The 19,267-nt window shown below is 39.9% G+C and overlaps 1 protein-coding gene across 3 annotated transcripts in view; it reads left to right on the forward strand.

Moving 5' to 3' along the window:
* COP1 (COP1 E3 ubiquitin ligase) overlaps positions 1-19,267 on the forward strand; it is a 198,974-nt gene that overhangs the window by 2,253 nt on the left and 177,454 nt on the right. For 2 of the 3 annotated variants that reach the window (XM_045028092.1, XM_045028090.1), the window contains exons 2-4: positions 12,147-12,206; positions 13,925-14,022; positions 16,356-16,432. In XM_045028092.1, coding sequence (XP_044884027.1) covers positions 12,163-12,206; positions 13,925-14,022; positions 16,356-16,432 — 219 coding nt within the window. In that variant the 5' untranslated portion in view covers positions 12,147-12,162. The remainder of the gene's footprint in view (positions 1-12,146; positions 12,207-13,924; positions 14,023-16,355; positions 16,433-19,267) is intronic. The other variant, XM_045028091.1, reaches the window with a different exon arrangement.

Consider the following 19,267-nt stretch of genomic DNA (forward strand, 5'->3'; position numbering starts at 1 on the left):
CACTGATGGCAATCTGCCTTAAAAAAAGAAAGCATTAATAATTCCTATCATTAATAGGCCCCAAACCTTCCAGCTGGTCTCAATCAGCTACAAGAGGCAAAGTTTTAACTAACTGATGGATGAATGCAATGAAATATAACCAGACAATATGGACGAGTGGTAGTGCACCATTTTTAGGGTGGTAAATGTGATGGTGATGTATTGATGATGTATGTTGAAGGTTTAGGCTCTTCACTGAAGTCAGGCTGGTTGGTGGACTGTTAATGATTTTTGTGGAGGGTGGCTGTTTATAAGACTGCTCTGTATGGCTGTTGGTATTTGGGTTAAGGATTCAGTGGAATATATCTATTACTATTTGTGCTATAGTAGCACACACAGGCTTCATCAGGCTTGGGGACCCCATTGTGGTAGATGCTGTAGATACACATTGTAAGCTCCTCAGAGTGGCGATTGTCTTGCTAGTTAAATAGACAAGACAGGCAAAGGGTGGTACAAAGGAAGTATTATTGCTATTGTACAGATGGAGAACTGAAGCTATTGAGTGGCATAATTATAATTTGAGAGAAGCGGCCACAGAGGTTGAGTGACTTGCTCAGTGAGTGTCACGGTGTTCGTGGCACAACAGGAGATGGAGTAGAACCCATGTCTGTTAACTCCCACTCCCCTCCATACACTCAAGAACACCAAGATTAAGGAGATGTGGTTGGGTTAGGGCTTTTGATTGAGAAGGTTGGTGGGTAGGTTCAACTGGTGTGTTGACAACTTTTTGTGAGAAGGAGGGATGGTTTGGTTGGAAGATAGCACTGTTGGGGTGGATGATAGTGAGGGGAGATGGTTGGGAGATGACACTGTTGAGGAGTTGATGGTTGGGGGACATGATCCCCTACCTAGAGTACTTATGATCAATTTAAGCATGGCACGGCACAGTACTAAATGTAGCAGGGAGAAAGAAGGTTAGAGGGAAGAGAGGTCAAAGGATACAACAAGAACATGTGGCTTATTGGCCTGTTGAAAACTCTTGATGGTTTAGCAATTATTCTTTGTCTTTTCAAAAGATTGAAAACCAACCTTTAAAACTTTCTCAGTTGAGTTCAATACACATTTTGAAGAAGCAGCAAAGAATCCTGTGGCACCTTATAGACTAACAGACGTTTTGCAGCATGAGCTTTCGTGGGTGAATACCCACTTCTTCGGATGCAAGAAGACTTGCATCCGAAGAAGTGGGTATTCACCCACGAAAGCTTATGCTGCAAAACGTCTGTTAGTCTATAAGGTGCCATAGGATTCTTTGCTGCTTCTACAGAACCAGACTAACACGGCTACCCCTCTGATACTTGACATTTTGAAGAGAGCACATACATAATTAGTCACAGTCTCTCTTCAAAGTACAATTGGCTAAGCAGAGCAAGAGGAAAAATTTAATGAAGTGACAAGCAGGGAAAAACTCTTATATTTTGCTGTTCAGTGGCATTTATAGAGAAACTATACTGGGGTTTTTATAGCTGCTTAAAGGGCAGACCGTGACTTACATGTAATTTGTTTGGGTTCAATTGTCATGGACTTCTGTGGGCAGTAGGTATATCCCTAGCCTTTTTAATGTTTATGAAATAATGTCATCCTCAAAACAGCTGCCCTGTCAATTAATTACAGTAGCAACACTGAGATAATGCTCTATCTGTGTGACCTACAGAGGTAAGAATCTAAACTGGATGACTCTCTTCATACATTGTACACAACTCCAAAAAGTCAAATGTGTGTGATTTCAGAGCCATACACTTCAATTTAAATAAATAAGCTTTTATTTTGGCCAATCAGAGAAGCAAAAATTTCCCATAAAGAAAAACTCAATAAACGAGACACTTTCTAAAAGACAGTATGCTACAGGGAACAGTTGGTGATCCCTCTGCATGTGGACCATGAGTTGTAACAAAAGGTACACCTGCAAGATCTATGGTGGCTTCTGTTGATACCAGGCTGAAGATGAGAAATGGACAAATGGGTTTGAGTGAGTGGGATTTGCAAAGGTGCATGCAGAAATCATGCTTAATATTAGTGGTGTTTATGCCCATATCCTCTGTTCAGTACTTTAAAAATGCTTACTCAGCAGTGTGATTGCTAAGCTGCAATGCAAAGTTTGGCCTACGTTGCTGGTTTGGATTGTGAAATATTTAGCAAACAGTACATTGTTGGAGTATCTCTCTTGTGTACAAGTTGTAGTACATTTCAGCCAATCTTGGGGATACAAAGTGGAGAAAACTGTATTCAGGATGAGCTTTTTGTGTTGGTGAATAGTTTTCTCTAGTGCAGTACTGTCGGGAGTTTACATCCTGTATTAGAAGAAAGAGTGTTTAAATACAGGATAACAGTTCTATTAGGCTTTTTTCTCCAATTGTCTATGGGGAAGTTGATGGGAGGAGGAAGTCTCTGATCATGGAGGATCTCCTCCCCTGACCTTGTGACACACTTTACTCTTTAGTACTCCTTTCTAGGCTCCACATTAACTCTGAACAGGATGCTGGACAGAACTCTTTCCAGAATGGTGTCGTGCTGCTGCTGCTTGGGAGCAGAGCATGTTGCTTCTTCAGTGACTGTAATGTTTCATAGTAGTACTTGTTTCTGAGCTCTGAGAACAAACAGCAAGACTTGGGCATTGCTTATGCACTGAGTTTTATTTGCAGACTTGAATTTTGGAAGCTCATTGCTCTGCTTATTGTCTTCCTTTCATTTGAAAAGTCAGGATTATAGGAGGATAGACCTCCTAATAAGAAAATATAAGCTGTTCATGAAGCTGATCCATTGTTACGGGCATACATGTATTAGTATCCCGGTAAAGTCTGTGGGATACTAGTACCGTGCTTTGTCAACAATAAACCTGGCTGGGTACCTTCATCCCTTAACAGATCTTGTACTCGTTGGGCTCAATGTCTGCTGTGCCAGCTGTCTCTGCAGGGCTGGGGCAGCACACAGAGGGAAAACACACACACAGCCAAACATCTAACCACAGGAGTGTTCAGAAACCTGTTAATCCTAATGTCAGACATAGACCTGTCCATAGTAATTCAATTTGTAATGTGCTGTATTTGGGGAACGCATCCACAAACACTATACAGCTGGTGTAAAACAAAACAGCCCATTTGCTGACACAAAGATTGATAGAACTGCATCATCTAGTACTGCACTGTCTGCCCATCAAAGACTGGATCAAGTTCTAAGGCCTGCTCTTGATCATTGCCTGGTCCCAGCTTACTGAGAATCTTCATCTCATATACCACCTTCCCTTCTGCACCTCTGACTTCATGAGTTGGCAATCCTCTTGGGCAACAAGAAACTCTCAACAGTTGGGGTAAGACTAGTATAAGTAGGAGACGAGCCTGTTCAGAAGACAGCACAATTCAGTCTGTGGAACTTCCTGCCAGTATCTCTGAGGATAAGAATATGACCACGTTCTGGACAAAATGCAAGACTTCTCTGTTTGACTTAGTTGCCTCATAGAGAGAGTGGTTCATGTCTGTCTATATTAAAAAAAAAAGTGTGTGTGTGTGTCACACAAAGCCATACTCTACTATTAAATGAGAGAGAGAAGAATAGAAGGACAAGTTAGAGAAACTGCAGTGGTTTCTACCTGTTGCTATATAGGAAGAGACAGAAAAATTCTGTGTGTGTGTGTGCACACGTGCACACATACACCACTTGCATAGAACACTTAAGATTTATAAAGGGTTGAATACCACTGTGATGGGTACAGTATAACAGTCTAGAAGAAGAAATTTTCAAAGCAGTATAAGGAATTTAGGGACATATGTTCCTTTAAAATTAATGGAAGCTATGTCTAAATCTGCTATCTGAAAACTTCAATCAAAGAGAAATACCGGTAGAATGTTTAGGGCCTTCTAAATATCTAAAGACTTTCATGCCTGTCATTCCTGTATATAGTACTAAAGCTGCAGCTACTGATGGGGACTGGGTTTTTCTACTTACAAAAGAGGATTTGGCTTGCTCATGCAATTTGTATCCCTTTCACCTGAGATTGCCATTTAAGGCAATGGATGGGGAATAAGGGCTTGTTTACATGGGGAAATTAACCAGAATAATTATTCTGCTACAGCTATGCTCGTCACTTTCTCTGTGTAGACAAGCCCTAAGACTTTTCAGCTACCTGTCTGCCATTCCCCCTTGTACCGCTCTCATGTGGTTCCTTCCTTCTCCAAGAAGCGGATAACTACATTTTTTTGGTAAGTTTTTATGATGTATTTTTATATATTGGAATTTCTCTAGGCTGTCTATAACAGTCCTGCTGGAAATCTGCCTTTTTTATTTTTAGTGATCTTTCCCCTCCTCATCCCCATGTTTCCACTGGGGCTGGATGAACACTTTTTTTTTTTTTCTCATTCTTTCCTATGTTTTTGCCATAGCTTTAGTATTTTGCCAACAGAGCACCACCAACCAATGAATCAGTTTGGATTCATTTTAACTGTTCACTCAGCTCTCTACGCATTTTTGCCTTAATTTTTGTTTTTGGACTGTGTATCTGAGTTAGGTATTTAAAAGGTCTTGGAATACATTTGTAATGTTCTGTGCACTAGCTGAAAGAGGAGATATATTTATTGTGATAAACCTACTGTTGAAGCACATGGGAAACCAGGTTTCAATAAGTACTGTACTATGACAAATGAAAACCTTCATTCGTTGTACAGTTGAGATCTGCTCCCAACATTGAGTTGTCCAGAACTTCAAAGCAAGGCTTTGCATGATTCTATATGGTCTTAGACAGGGAATCATATTATACTACATCCATGTGGTTTCCTGAGCCTTTTGGTTTCTTGCCTTTGTGATACTGCTGGTCCCATTGAGGTCATTGAATTAGGAAGTTTTAGCCTTTATTTGTAAGGTCAGCTAGGTAAACAGATACTATTTAGGACTCTGCTGTTATATTTTTAAGCTTAGTTTAAGACATATTTTTGCATAGCCACTTACATTTCAGGTAGCGAGTGGTGACTGTGATAAGTATTAAAAGGTGCTAATCTAGTTTCTGTTTATAAAACAGTGAGCACTGCTGGGGAGCAGTCTTTTAATAATGGAAATGTTAGCCTCCGTTAAGAATGATTTGTCACGTCATACGTGTGTTTTGCAGGATCTGACTGGCCTCTTTCTCAGCTATTTTGGCTCTGCCACTTATCCAATCAGACTGGTATGAAGAAGAATAATTTGGAGAACAGCACAATCTTGGATTGCTAGCATGTGAAGGGAAACTGAGTTAACTCAACTCTGTATCATGTTACAGACCTTGCACACTGCACTTTCCAAACTCTGCACATTAGGGGCATACTGGAGATGACTCTGTTGTTCTCATGGTAGAAATGGTTTTATAAATGCATATATTTAGAATCTCTTGTTTGGACATTACATTCCACGGACACTTTCTACCTCCATTCTAAGGAACATGGTATCAAGAAGAAAGTGAATGAGTGAAGGTTTTTATTATTATTATTATTATTATTATTTTATTTAAACAAACATGGGGAGCAACCTCAAATCATTGCAAAACCTTGATTATTATTTTTAGTCTTTAATAATCTTTCCCTCTCCTACTAATATATTCTTGTTGGCTAACTTTATTTTTATAATTCTTCTAAGCTGAATAATGCCTTGACATTAAACGATTACTAGCTGCGAGACGTTGGTTTCAACTCTGAAGTTGGATGCTAATCAAAATGAACAAAAACAATATGCAACCCAAAATGAACCTGCCACTTCATATTAAGGATACTCCATGCTACTTTCTCATTTCTTTTGTGGTTCTCATGCTAAGAAAGGGGCTAGATAGTCTGTAGTTTTGGTCCAAGCTGTTGGGGTTTTTTAAGTGCAGTGTTATGGGCCTCAAACTAAATTGTTTTGAATACATGATTCAGTTGCAGAATACTGAGAACCAGTGTAGTTTATATATTTAGATTCCATCTAGTTTTCAGGGCAATACTTGTCCAATCTGGGGAGGATAATTGACCCAGAGGAGGCTGTGGCTTCCACTTCTGTTTCCAGTGGGTTTAAGATATTTGAGATGGACTGGGAGGCATTGTCCTCCTTCCTGCTTCAGGATGGATGAGATAAGGCTGGGAGAAGACCCCACTTCTCCTCTTGAGTGGATGGTGGAAAGTGGGGATCAACTTGTGGGAAGTTATTACCCACTTACACCATGCTGAAGTGGAGAGAGTGGAGTGAAGAAAGAAAAGTAACATTCTGGTTCCTTTCATGTATGCAGTCTGTTCTGTCAAACCCTACTTGTTTCTGCCTGAGATTGGGTTCCCGCCCCCATCATTTTTCTGCAACGGGACAGGTATCTTTGACATGCAAAGATTTTGCTTTGTTGGCAAACCATGGGAGGATGCTTGTGAAGGGAGTACACCCTTGTTAGAGACTTACTGGCTGGAGACTAGCATATTTTGCATCCTATCGAGTGATATGTATTTGTAAAGGTTCCTTAAAGTGTATTCATTTAACTGTTAACCTTGAAATTTGATATTAGTTGAGCCATGCATTAGATACAAAATTGTTGTTGTCTTCCTACATGCTGCATCTTGGTAGACAACCATTCAGAATCTTAAAATTTGTATATCCTATTGCTTATCTTTTCTGTTGGGTGATAATCTGAGATGGGGATTACTTTCTTCTTCTTAATCCCACTCTCATCTGGCCCCTTTCAAACATACCACTGCCTCTCTTACTCTAGAAGCCCAAGACTTTCCTCACTTCCTCTTGTCTCCCCCAACTATTGCTCCTTCTTCCTCTTTCTCTTCATGCTCATTCTCCTGGAGAGTGCCATTGATTCTCATAATCTTCACTTTCTCACCATCAACTTTTTTATGTTGAGATTCCTATGTCCTAGTAAGGAGGAGAGGCTGGAAGATGATAAAATACAGGTGGGATCTGATGAGAAACAGTCAAATGAAAAAAGTCCCATTCAATTACATCATGTAATGGCAGGCAGCTTAAAAAGTGACAAGTTTTTAAAATGCTTATATACCAATGCTAGAAGTCTAAATAATAAAATGGGTGAAGTAGAGTGCCTCATATTAAATGATATTGGTATAATAAGCATCACAGAATCTTGGTGGAATGATGATAATTAATGGGACACAGTAATACCAGGGTACAAAATATATCGGAAGGACAGAACAGGTCATGCTGGTGGGGGAGTGGCACTATATATGTGGAAAAAGAGCGTAAAATGAAATTAATTAAAAATCTTAAATGAAGCAAACTGTACCATAGAATCTCTGTGGATAGTAATTCCATGCTTGAATAATAAGAATATAGCAGTAGGGATACATTACAGACCACCTGAACAGGATGGTGATGATGACTGTGAAATGCTCAGGGAGATTAGAGAGGCTGCTAAAATAAAAAACTCAATAACGATGGGGGATTTCAACTATCCCCATGTTGACTGGGTATATGTCACCTCAGGAAGGGATGCAGAGAGAAAGTTTCTTGACACCCTAAATTACTGCTTCTTGGAGCAGCTAGTCCTGGAACCCATAAGGAGAGGCAATTCTTGATTTAGTCCTAAGTGGAGCACAAGATCAGGTCCAAGAGATGAATCTAACTGGACCGCTTGGTAATAGTGACCATAATATAATTGAATTTAACATCCCTGTGGCAGGGAAAACACCACAGCAGCCCAACACTGTAGCATTTAATTTCAGAAATGGGAACTATACAAAAATGAGGCGGTCACTTAAACAAATTAAAAGGTACAGTGCCAAAAGTAAAATCCTTGTAAGCTGCATGGAAACTTTTTAAAGACACCATAATAGAGGCTCAACTTAAATGTGTACCCCAAATTAAAAAACATAATAAGAGAACCAAAAAAGAGCCACCGTGGCTAAGCAACGAAGTAAAAGAAGCAGTGAGGCAAAAAGGTATCCTTTAAAAAGTGGAAGTTAAATTCTAGTGAAGAAAATAGAAAGGAGCATAAACTCTGGCAAATGAAATGTAAAAATATAATTAGGAAGGCCAAAAAATAATTTGAAGCTTGCCAAAGACTCAAAGTAAGAGCAATTTTTTTTTTTAAGTACATCAGAAGCAGGAAGCCTGCTAAACAACCAGTGGGGCCACTGGATGGTTGAGATGCTAAAGGAGCACTCAAGGACGATCAGGCCATTGCAGAGAAACTAAATTAATTATTTTCATCGGTCTTCACTGTTGAGGATGTGAGTGAGATTCCTAAACCTGAGCCATTCTTTTTAAGTGACAAATATGAGGAACCGTCCCAGATTGAGGTGTAATTAGAAGAGGTTTTGGAACAAATTGATAAACTAAACAGTAATAAGTCACCAGGACCAGATGATATTCACCAAGAGTTCTGAAGGAACTCAAATGTGAAATTGCAGGACTACTAACTGTCGTCTGTAGCCTATCATTTAAATCAGCTTCTGTACCAAATGACTGTAGGATAGCTAATGTGACACCAATTTTTAAAAAGGGCTCCAGAGGAGACCCTGGCAATTACAACCCGATAAGCCTGACTTCAGTACCGGGCAAACTGGTGGAAACTATAGTAAAGAGCAAAATTGTTAGACACATAGATGAACATAATTTGGTGGGGAATAGTTAACATGGTTTTTGTGAAGGGAAATCACGCCTCACCAATCTATTAGAATTCTTTGAGGGGGTTAACAAGCACATGGACAAGGGAGATCCAGTGGATATAGTGTATTTAGATTTCCAGAAAGCCCTTGAAAAGGTCCCTCACCAAAGGCTCTTAAGCAAAGTAAGCAGTCATAGGATAAGAGGGAAGGTTCTCTCATGGATTGGTAACTGGTTAAAAGATAGGAAACAAAGGGTACTTTTACACTACCCACCAGATTGGCGGGTAGCGATCTATCCATCGGGGATCGATATATCACGTGTAGTGTAGATGCGATAAATCGATCCCCCGATCGCTCTCCCGTTGACTGCTGAACTCCAGCTCGGCGAGAGGTGGAAGCAGTCGACGGGGGAGTGGCGGCCGTCGATCCCGCGCCATGAGGACGCAAAGTAAGTGATTCTAAGTCGATCTAAGATGCGTCGACTTCAGCTATGCTATTCTCGTAGATGAAGTTGCGTATCTTATATTGATTTCCCTCCCCCCCCACACCCAGTGTGGACCAGGCCAAAGGGTAGGAATACATGGTCAGTTTTCCGAATGGAGAGAGGTAAATAGTGATGTCCCTCAGGGGTCTGTACTGGGCCCAGTACCAATTTAACATATTCATAAATGATCTGGATAAAGGGGTAAACCATGAGGTGGCTAAATTTGCACATGGTACAAAACTACTCCAGATAGTGAAGTCCCAGGTAGACTGTGAAGAGCTACAAAAGGATCTCTCAAAACTGGGTGACTGGGCAACAAAATGGCAGATGAAATTCAGTGTTGATAAATGCAAAGTAATGCACATTGGAGAACATAATCCCAACTATACATATAAAATGATGGGGTGTACATTATCTGTTACCACTCTAGAAAGATCTTGGAGTCATTGTGGATAGTTCTCTGAAAATATCCACTCAATGTGCAGCGGCAACTCCACCAGAGTGGTCCTTTGGGGCCATCTGCTTGTCCCAAGTCAGGGTAAAGGAGGAGGGTTGGGCGTGGGGCTAGCAACTTCACCCCGTAAAAAATCAACTTGCTACAGAAACGCCAACAATAGAGATAAGAGACTTTTAGCCTGGAAAAAGAAGGGTCTTCAACTCGAAGACGCATGCCGCTGGGTGGTGAAAGCCGCGAGGAAGCCACTAAGCCGATTACCCTTCTTGCAACCAGGAGGATTACCATCGGCACATGGAACGTGAGGACCATGTACGAGTCAGGAAAGACGGTGCAGGTTGCAGCAGAGATGAGGAGCAACAACCTGACCCTACTAGGCATTAGCGAGACAAGATGGACGCAAGCTGGACAGAGACAACTGTTGACAGGAGAGCTGTTGCTGTATTCAGGACATGAAGAGAGCGACGCACCCCACACACAGGGAGTAGGCTTCATGTTGTCCAAGCAGGCAGTCCTACTGTATGGAGCTGAAACCTGGAGGACAACCAAAACAACCATCAGGAAGATCCATTAATAGCTGCCTCAGAAGGATTCTCCAAATCCGCTGGCCAGACACCATCAGTAACATCCACCTCTTGGAGAGGACCCATCAACTCCCAGCAAGCAGCCAACTAACATCACCAGACAGGCACTGCGGTGGAACCCCCAAGGCAAGCAGAAAAGAGGTCGCCCAAGAAACACCTGGCGATGCGACCTTCAGGCTGATAGCAAAAAAATGGGCTTTACCTGGAACCAGCTAGAGCGAATGGCCCAGGATAAAGGACTCTGGAGATCTGTGGTTGGCGGCCCATACCCCAATTGGGGTGACGGGCATGAGTGAGTGAGTGTGCAGCGGCAGTCAAAAAAGCAAACAGAATGTTGGGAACCATTAAGAAAGGGATAGATAAGAAGACAGAAAATATCATATTGTCTCCATAAAAATCCATTGTACACACATCTTGAATACTGTGTGCAGATGTGGTTGCCCCATCTCAAAAAAGATATATTGGACTTGGACTTGGAAAAGTTTCAGAAAAGGGCAACCAAAATGATTAGGGATCTGGAACAGCTGCTGTATGAGGAGAGATTAATAAGATTGGGACTTTTCCACTTGGAAAAGAGACGACTGAGGGGGATATGATAGAGGTCTGTAAAATCATGATTGGTGTGGAGAAAGTAAATAAGGAAGTGTTATTTACTCCTTTTCATGACACCAGAACTGGGGGTCACCAAATGAAATTAATAGGCAGCAGGTTTAAAACAAAAGGAAGTATCTTTTAACACAACGCACAGTCAGCCTGTGGAACTCCTTGCCAGAGGATGTTGTGACTTTAAGAGGGTTCAAAAAAGAATTAGATAAATTCATGGAGGATAAGTTCATGACTGGCTATTAGCCAGGGTGGGCAGGGATAGCGTTCCTAGCCTCTGTTTGCCAGAAGCTGGGAATGGGCAACGGGATGGATCACTTGATGATTTCCTGTTCTGTTCATTCCCTCTGGGGCACCTGGCATTGACCACTGTTGGAAGACAGGATACTGGGCTGGATGGACCTTTGGTCTGACCCAGTATGGCTGTTCTTATGTTCTTAATCCTTTACAGTCTGTTTAACCCTTTCTGCTCTGCTGAGACTGCACTAGCGAAAAACACCAATGACCTCTTTCTGGGTAAATCCAAAAGCCTTAATTCCATCCCCATTCTCTTTGACCTGTCCAGTGCTTTTAACACCCTCAGCTATTCCACTTTCCTTAATTTCTTTTCCCTTTGGGCTTTCACAACTGCATGCTTGACTGGTTGTTTTTTTTTTTTTGTTTTTTTTGTGCTTCTTCGACTGCTCCTTCATAGTCTTCAGTGGTTATTTCACCTCTTCCTACTCTCTGCTAATGCCATGCAAGGTTCCATCAACAGCTTCTTTCTGCTTTTATTCCTTTTTGTCCCTGTCTCATGGTTGTGTTCCCATCTCTGTGCTGATTATTCCAAAGTCTAATTCTTACCCCTCTGTTAATATCACATTCTTTTTGACATGTCTTGCAGTCAGTTTAGAGTTTTAGCAAAACTAGACTGCCCCTTCTTTTTGTTTTTGTTTTTTGTCATCCCTGTTCTCCTGTCCTACAATTTGTGACTCATCATCACAACAGTCTTGTGCAGTAACTGAACAGTGTAAAAAGAAACAGGTTTTTGACTTTGAAGCTGTTGTTTTTAGACTTAGCATTGCTTGTCAGAAGGTTTGTTCTTTTTTTTTAAATGGCTTGTTATAAAGGTTCTGTAATTGTGTTTGAGGTTGTTTGTAACTGCTGAAAGCTCTGTGATCAGACATTGTCCTGGTTTCTAATTGTAGTAAATTGTAGATTTCACAACATCTTTCTTGTTCACAGAATAACTGTTGAGTGTCCATTTGATCTTTAAATTGCTACGGTGCTGTTGCTGTCTTTTTTTTTTTTTTTAAATCCCTTTTACAAACAGAAAATATTCCCTCTTAATGATTGGGTGGCTGCATTGAACTTTTTAACTACAGTTTTTTTTTCTTGTTTGCTTTTCTTACACTTAAAAAGACACCATTTTATTTTTATTTATTTTTTACTTGTAGCCCCATCTGTTTTGATATGATTGAAGAAGCATACATGACGAAATGTGGACACAGTTTCTGGTAAGATTTTATGTTAAGCAAAATGTCCATTGATCATCCTGTAAATACTTTCATTATAGTGTGGTTAGAGATTGATTTACACTGAAACTCGGAACTTAATTTTGTTTCTTCGTCATTTTGTTTTCCTGCTTAACCCATGTTAATTGTGACTGAATTAATGGGTAAAAACAGGATTTAAAATGTTGAGACCTACTAGTCAGAGGACTAAGGCTGTGTGGCCAGAGTGAAAATATTTGTGCTACCACATCACTTGTAACTTAAGCACTTGCATATTGTTTATAGTGTACTGTACTTAGGTAAAATATTGTCAGTCAACTTCCTATTTAGTAAAGTTTTAAAAATTGTAGAGGATGTGATTTTTGTTAACAAACTCTTTTTTGAGGGGAGAATTTACTTGTCACTCTTGAAGACCGAGGCACGCCCCCCCCCCCATTCCCTTGTCTTCAAATATCTGTTTTTTTGCAAAGTTTTACTAGGAATTGCCATATTGGATCATTCTCAACATCTGTCAACTGCAGTAACCTGTCTCCTGCAGTGGGTAGGGCTAGGTGCTTCAGAGGAGGGCGGAAGAATCCTTCAGAAGGCAGATGTGGTATAATTTGCCCCCCCCGAATTAGTCCTCCTTATGATCTGATAGTTAGAGATCAGCTTAAGCCCTGAAGCATAAAGCTTAATATCTCATTTGCATTTTGCATACAGTTAGAATAGAAAGAACTCTTGTGAGTTTTATCATTCTTTTGGTACATTAACTGATCTTTTAGTAACACTTAACACTACACTTATCCTACAGATTAAGTTTTGTAGTGTGGAATATACTTCTCCCCTGCAGCATTATGCTTCCAGGAGAAGTAGCTGCTGACTTCTGCAACTACGTGCCATAAGCAGCATCTTGTGCTTGTTGTAGTGTCCATGATACAGCACCAATCCAATAATATCAGTCCATTGTTCCAGTCACTGATCTGAGGAGTGAGATACTACATAGTAATGGATGATTACAGAGATGGATGATTGTCCTTGACAGCAAGGTGCAGTGTCTGATTAGTGTGTCCCTGGGTTTCCTAGCAGTGAAGCAGAAAGTCCCTTATGGCATGACATTTATTAATCCACTCTGCTGGAAGGAAGTGGGAGAAGCTGAGACCAAAGATGCTTTGTCTATGTTTCATTTAAAGTTACTGTGGGTGCCAGATAATCCTGTAGTCTAGGGATAATACTGTTTACTAAGTTTTTTTTACAGTGCTGGCAAAGTTACTTTATACAAACTCCAGACACTGCTGTCAAGTATCGTGGCTTACAAAAGTGGTAAAAGCTGCCAGTCTGTGCTATGCAGAGCATTTACTGACTTCAGATGCAAGATACAGGTCTCCTGGTGGGCGAAGACACTTAGTGTATTACATACTGTCCTTCAATCTGATGTATATGCTGAGTGACTGTTCCTTAACCCGAGGCAGAAACATGATTGTGGCCTATCCAAGTTTTGGATATGAAGCTTTAACTTGCCCTTTTGCTTTAGGACGTTACTAGTTAATATTGGAACATCCTGATATCACTCCCTTCTAGATACATCCTTGTGCTCCATTTACAGCTGTTATCTAACAGGGTGTATGGAGCACCTCATGAAGTGCTGATATTATTTTTCTGCTGTTATCTGTACTGCACTTTCATTGTGCCTTTTTCCTCCTGGCCTCTAACTTGTTTTATTTCTTACTTTCCTTGAACAGCTATAAATGTATTCATCAGAGTCTGGAGGATAACAACAGATGCCCCAAATGTAACTATGTGGTTGATAACATAGATCATCTTTACCCCAACTTTTTAGGTGAGTCTTATGCTTAATTGTTTGCACTAGAAACACTGTCTCAGGATAAGAATTTAGCAGTAGTAAAGACAGCCTTGCAAAATTGTCCTGTAAACTTACAATTCCAGGTACAAAATCTACATCAGCCCTCATGCTTGTGACTATATCCGGTGGGGCCAGGCAGGTGGTGTAAATTGACATAGCACCCTGATGTCAATGGAGCTATGCCAATTTACATTAGGTGAGGATCTGGCCCATTATTATTGGTGCTCTATAAGATGCAAAATGAAGACCATAGATTAAATCTTTATGAACTGATTTTACTCTACCTCTTACACCGTATTTTTGGCTATAAGGTATTTACAAGGTGCAGTCGTTGTAAGACACCAGACTGTGTGTAATACAATTTTACTTGGGATTTAGACTTAGGTTGCATGTATCATGAGGCACCATATGGCACGTATATATTAATTTTCCCATGTATTTCTATCCTAATGAATAAAAATTGAAAGATTGAGGCAAGGGAAGGAAGAAAGTTGGACTAGGAAATATTGAGAAATGCGTAAACTTTAGTAGTTTTGTGGGTTGAGCTGTTACTTTAATTTTAAGTAAAATAACAAATGAAAGGTCACAGTGACATGAGAACATTTCAAAAGCAATTATCTCAAATCCAAAATGTATTATTTTAAAAAATAAAGGACAATTCCTTCTCTTCCTCAGTAAGGGTTGGAACCTAGAATGATGGACTGGATATTCTTAATCATGGAACTAGTCCATGTCTGGAGTAAAGAAGGAAACTATAGTGTTTCAGATACTTGCCCCTCTTTTGTAAAGCGCATTTAGATCTGAATGGGATACCTTATATAAGGGCTTGTTTACACGGGAAAAAAATCCTGCAGTAGCTAGCACATGCTAGTTACTCTGCACTATCTCCCTGTGCGGACACTCTTACCAGGCACTGAGTTCCTCTGAGTGCATTAGCTTAATGCACTTTGGAAGTGCATTAAGTTAAACTGGCTGAGGGCTCTATTAGTGCACAGTAAATATGTCCACATGACATTCATCTGACAAAGTGGGTATTCGCCCACGAAAGCTTATGCTCCGATAGGTCTGTTAGTCTATAAGGTGCCACAGGACTCTCCGTCGCTTTTTACAGATCCAGACTAACACAGCTACCCCTCTGATACTATGTCCACATGGTGAGTTAGTGCAGGGTAGCTAGTGCAATTTAAATTCACACCCATACTGCACACTAATTTCCCCATGTAGACAAGCTGTAAGGCTTTTGTTCTGCAGGTTATATTTAGAGGGTGAACCCCTGTGACCCCCACAGAACTCCACTGAATTCTTTCAGAAAAATACAACAATTGCAACTGGGTGTTTGAGATTATTTAAAATCTTCTATTTTTTCATGCCTTGATGTTTCATTCAGACTTTATCTTCCAGATTCACATTGACTCTCCAATACTTATGCAACTGTGCACCTGTATAAATCATATTTCTGAGATTCTCCCCCCTCAAGAATGTGGAAAGCAGCATTCCTATTTAGAGAGTGCCCCTGTGCATGCACAAACTTCCTTTGTTACAATTATAGACTGAAATGTGGAAATATTTTTTTGGCCATTAAAGTGAGAGTGAACTACTCTGATATATCAAACTTTTCTTTTAATAAAGCTTTTTGAGGATTTTAAAGCAGCTTGAAAGAAAGGAGGGTGTTGGGTGTGTGGGGAACAGGGGTTGTTAGTCAAAGAATGAGTAGGGGGAGACTAAATCAATATGTGAAACAAAATTATACCAAAAAATAAATATTTAAAGAATATGTTGTTAGAAGCTAGTTGTTGTTTGGGGGCTTTTAAATTTTTTTGGCCTGTTTGATGCTATTTGCTAATCTGCAGTGAATCAGTTACCACTTCATCTCTTTCACTCTTTTCTGATTGTACTTTTCCCAGAGCTGAAACAATTAGTCTAATTAAATGATTATAGTAATTTAGAAAGATGAACTAAAGAAGTTTTGGGAACTACACCTGCCCCTAACTCCTGGTCCTGCTGTGTTTTGTGTGTGGTGTTTTTTTTTTTTGTTTTAAAGGAAAAGTCTCTCCCATGTTGCTATAGGAAAGACAAGAGAGAGAAAGTGACTAGGTAGGGCGAATCAGTGAAACTGCTTGTAGATAACATTGTCAGATGTTCCCAGTAATCTGAAAACATATTTTTCTCTAATCTTTCAGTTATGTTAATCTTGTTACAATTAACACTTAGTAGGTAAAACAGTTTTCAAGCAGAATTTTGTTTTTTTTAATGTTTAAGTTATTCACCCATCTCTTGCCTTAACATGGTATTTTCTTTCTGATTTTTAGTGAATGAGCTCATCCTCAAACAGAAGCAAAGATTTGAGGAAAAGCGATTCAAACTGGACCATTCAGTGAGTAGCACCGTATGTTTCAACTCTTCTTACTTTGTTTTTATTAATGGTCTTGGATGGGAATTGCTGAATAGCCTAGGTTAATGCAGGACAAATTTCACTATTTATGTGAAGGGAAGAGTTTACTTTAAGGGGAATAAGCCTAGATCAGTAGCTTTGGATCACAGCAGCCATATTCATTCTGGCTGACCCTTCCTTCTCTGCCTTCCATCATGAATGTAGAAGCAAGCAGTTGTCCTACTTTAGATGTCATCAGACATACTTAATAGTAGGGCCGTTGATTAATCGCAGTTAACTCACACGATTTAACTAAAAAAATTAATCGTAGTTTTAATCACACTGTTAAACAATAGAATACCAATTGAAATATATTAAATAATTTGGATTTTTTTTACATTTTCAAATATTTGATTTCAGTTTACAACACAATACAAAGTGTATGGTGCTCACTTTATATTTTTTATGATGGATATTTGCACTGTAAAAATAAGAGTATTTTTCAGTTCACCTCATACAAGTACTATAGTGCAAACCCTTTATCGTGAGAGTGCAACTTACAAATGCAGATTTTTTTTTTTGTTATATAATTGCACTCAAAACAAAACAATGTAAAACTTTAGAGCCTACACATCCACTCAGTCCTTTCTTGTTCAGCTAATTGCTCAGACAAACAAGTTGGTTTACATTTATAGGAGATAATTCTGCCTACTTCTTAATTACAGTGTCACCTGAAAATGAGAACAGGAGTTTGCATAGCACTGTTGTAGCCAGTATTGCTAGGTATTTACGTGCCAGGAATGCTAAACATTCGTATGCCGCTTCATGCTTCGCCACCATTCCAGAGGACATGCTTCCATGCCGATAACGCTCGTTTAAAGAAATCATGCATTAATTAAAATTGTGACAACTAAACTCAACAAACTAAACTTGTTTATGGAGGGGATGGTATGATGGGATAGCCTAATTTTGGCAATTAATTGATCTTTGATTATTAGCAGGTAAATATGCCCAATGGTCTGTGATGGGATGTTAGATGGGGTGGGATCTGAGTTACTACAAAGTATTCTTTCCTGGCTGCTGGCTGGTGAGTCTTGCCCACATGCTTAAGGGTTTAACTGATCGCCATATTTGGGGTCGGGAAGGAATTTTCCTCCAGGGCAGATTGGCAGAGACCCTGGAGGTTTTTTGCCTTCCTCTGCAGCGTGGGGTATGGGTCACTTGCTGGAGGATTCTCTGCACCTTGAAGTCTTCAAACCATGATTTGAGGACTTCAGTAACTCAGACATAGGTTAGGGGTTTGTTACAGGAGTGGGTGGGTGAGATTGTGTGGCCTGCATTGTGCAGGAAGTCAGACTAGATGATCTTAATGGTCCCTTCTGACCTTAAAGTCTATGAGTCTATGATTCAAGGTAAAATCCTTAACACATGTTCCCAGCAACACTGCTGATCAAATTCTCAAGTCAGGATGCCCCTTCTCCTCTTCCCTCCTCTCCCCAAGTCAAAAGGCTGGATCCTTTGTTGTATTAGGTGGGGGAAAAAGGAGAGGGAGAGATCTGTGTTTTGCCCCTCACTGCTGTAATCCAGTCGCCCTTTGTAGTGGTTTCTTCTGAGGATTACCCCCAAAGCAAAGTTTATTTAAATTGTAAAGAATGCGATGTGGAGTCTGGGGGTGAAGGTGGCCCCATGCTTGCTCTTCTCCCCTGCGTATGCTGAAATGTAGATTTGCCTTGCCTCCTTCTTGCTGTCTTGGGGACCCTGCTTACTAAATCAGTGTTACTTGAGGTAAACACACATTCCTTTGTTTAGGACAGACTTGTTTAATCACTCCTGCCTAGTCAGGGCTGTGTCAGTTGAACATGTGCTACCAACATCATGCAGGGGGAATTCTTAACTTTACATATAATGTTACTACGTATATTTCACAATGATATTGGCCAATGAGTTATTTTTCAAATGACACCTCACAAAGCATATTTTGTACAAAGTTTATTACACTGTGTATGTTATGAATACAGGGATGCATTTAGTCAGAATCTCTCTGCTCTTATTTTCCCTTAGGAATTTGTCCTGCTCTCTATTGATAGCACACTTATGAGAAACACACCACTAGGTTCTTCTATGATACAGATGACTATCATGGAAACTTACTGTAATGAGTGTATTCCAAAAATACTCATGTTTACATTTTGGCAGCAAATAAAAATACCTACTAGACACTTGTATACTAACAAACTTTATGTATGTTTGCTCTCTTTGTTCTAAAATTGCATTTTCAATGTTGCATTTAAAAAATAAAAGTGAAACCTGCACTACAGAAACTCATAAGGAGTTCTTGCTTAAAAGACTATGTTGAAGTATCCCCAAGTCTTCCTGTCCAGTTGAATTGGACGTTCAGCTAAAAGCACCTGTACTAGCTAACCAATTTTGCCCAGTCCCTTTAATAATTGTTTAAAGGAAGTTTTATAATGTATATAATAAGCAAATGTGGCATCTTTATCCATACTACATGTGAATGATGCACCTCAAGGAGTTGACTTATTTCTTTAAAAATGTGTTCCTCATTTTATTGGAATGTTTTCCCTAAATTTGCTTATTCAGCCTGATGTACCCATTTAGCAATGTGGAGATTATTTTTGATTTCAGCAGAATTAGGTTTTCCTCTAAGACTAGCCCTTATTATAATTACACCCCTACCCTGATATAACGCGACCCGATATAACACGAATTTGGATATAACGTGGTAAAGCAGCGCTCTGGGAGGGTGGGGCTGCACGCTCCGGTGGATCAAAGCAAGTTCGATATTAAAGCGGTTTCACCTATAAGATTTTTTTGGCTCCTGAGGACAAC

This window comes from Mauremys mutica, chromosome 8 (assembly GCF_020497125.1).
Source record: "Mauremys mutica isolate MM-2020 ecotype Southern chromosome 8, ASM2049712v1, whole genome shotgun sequence".
Classification (NCBI taxonomy): domain Eukaryota; kingdom Metazoa; phylum Chordata; order Testudines; family Geoemydidae; genus Mauremys; species Mauremys mutica.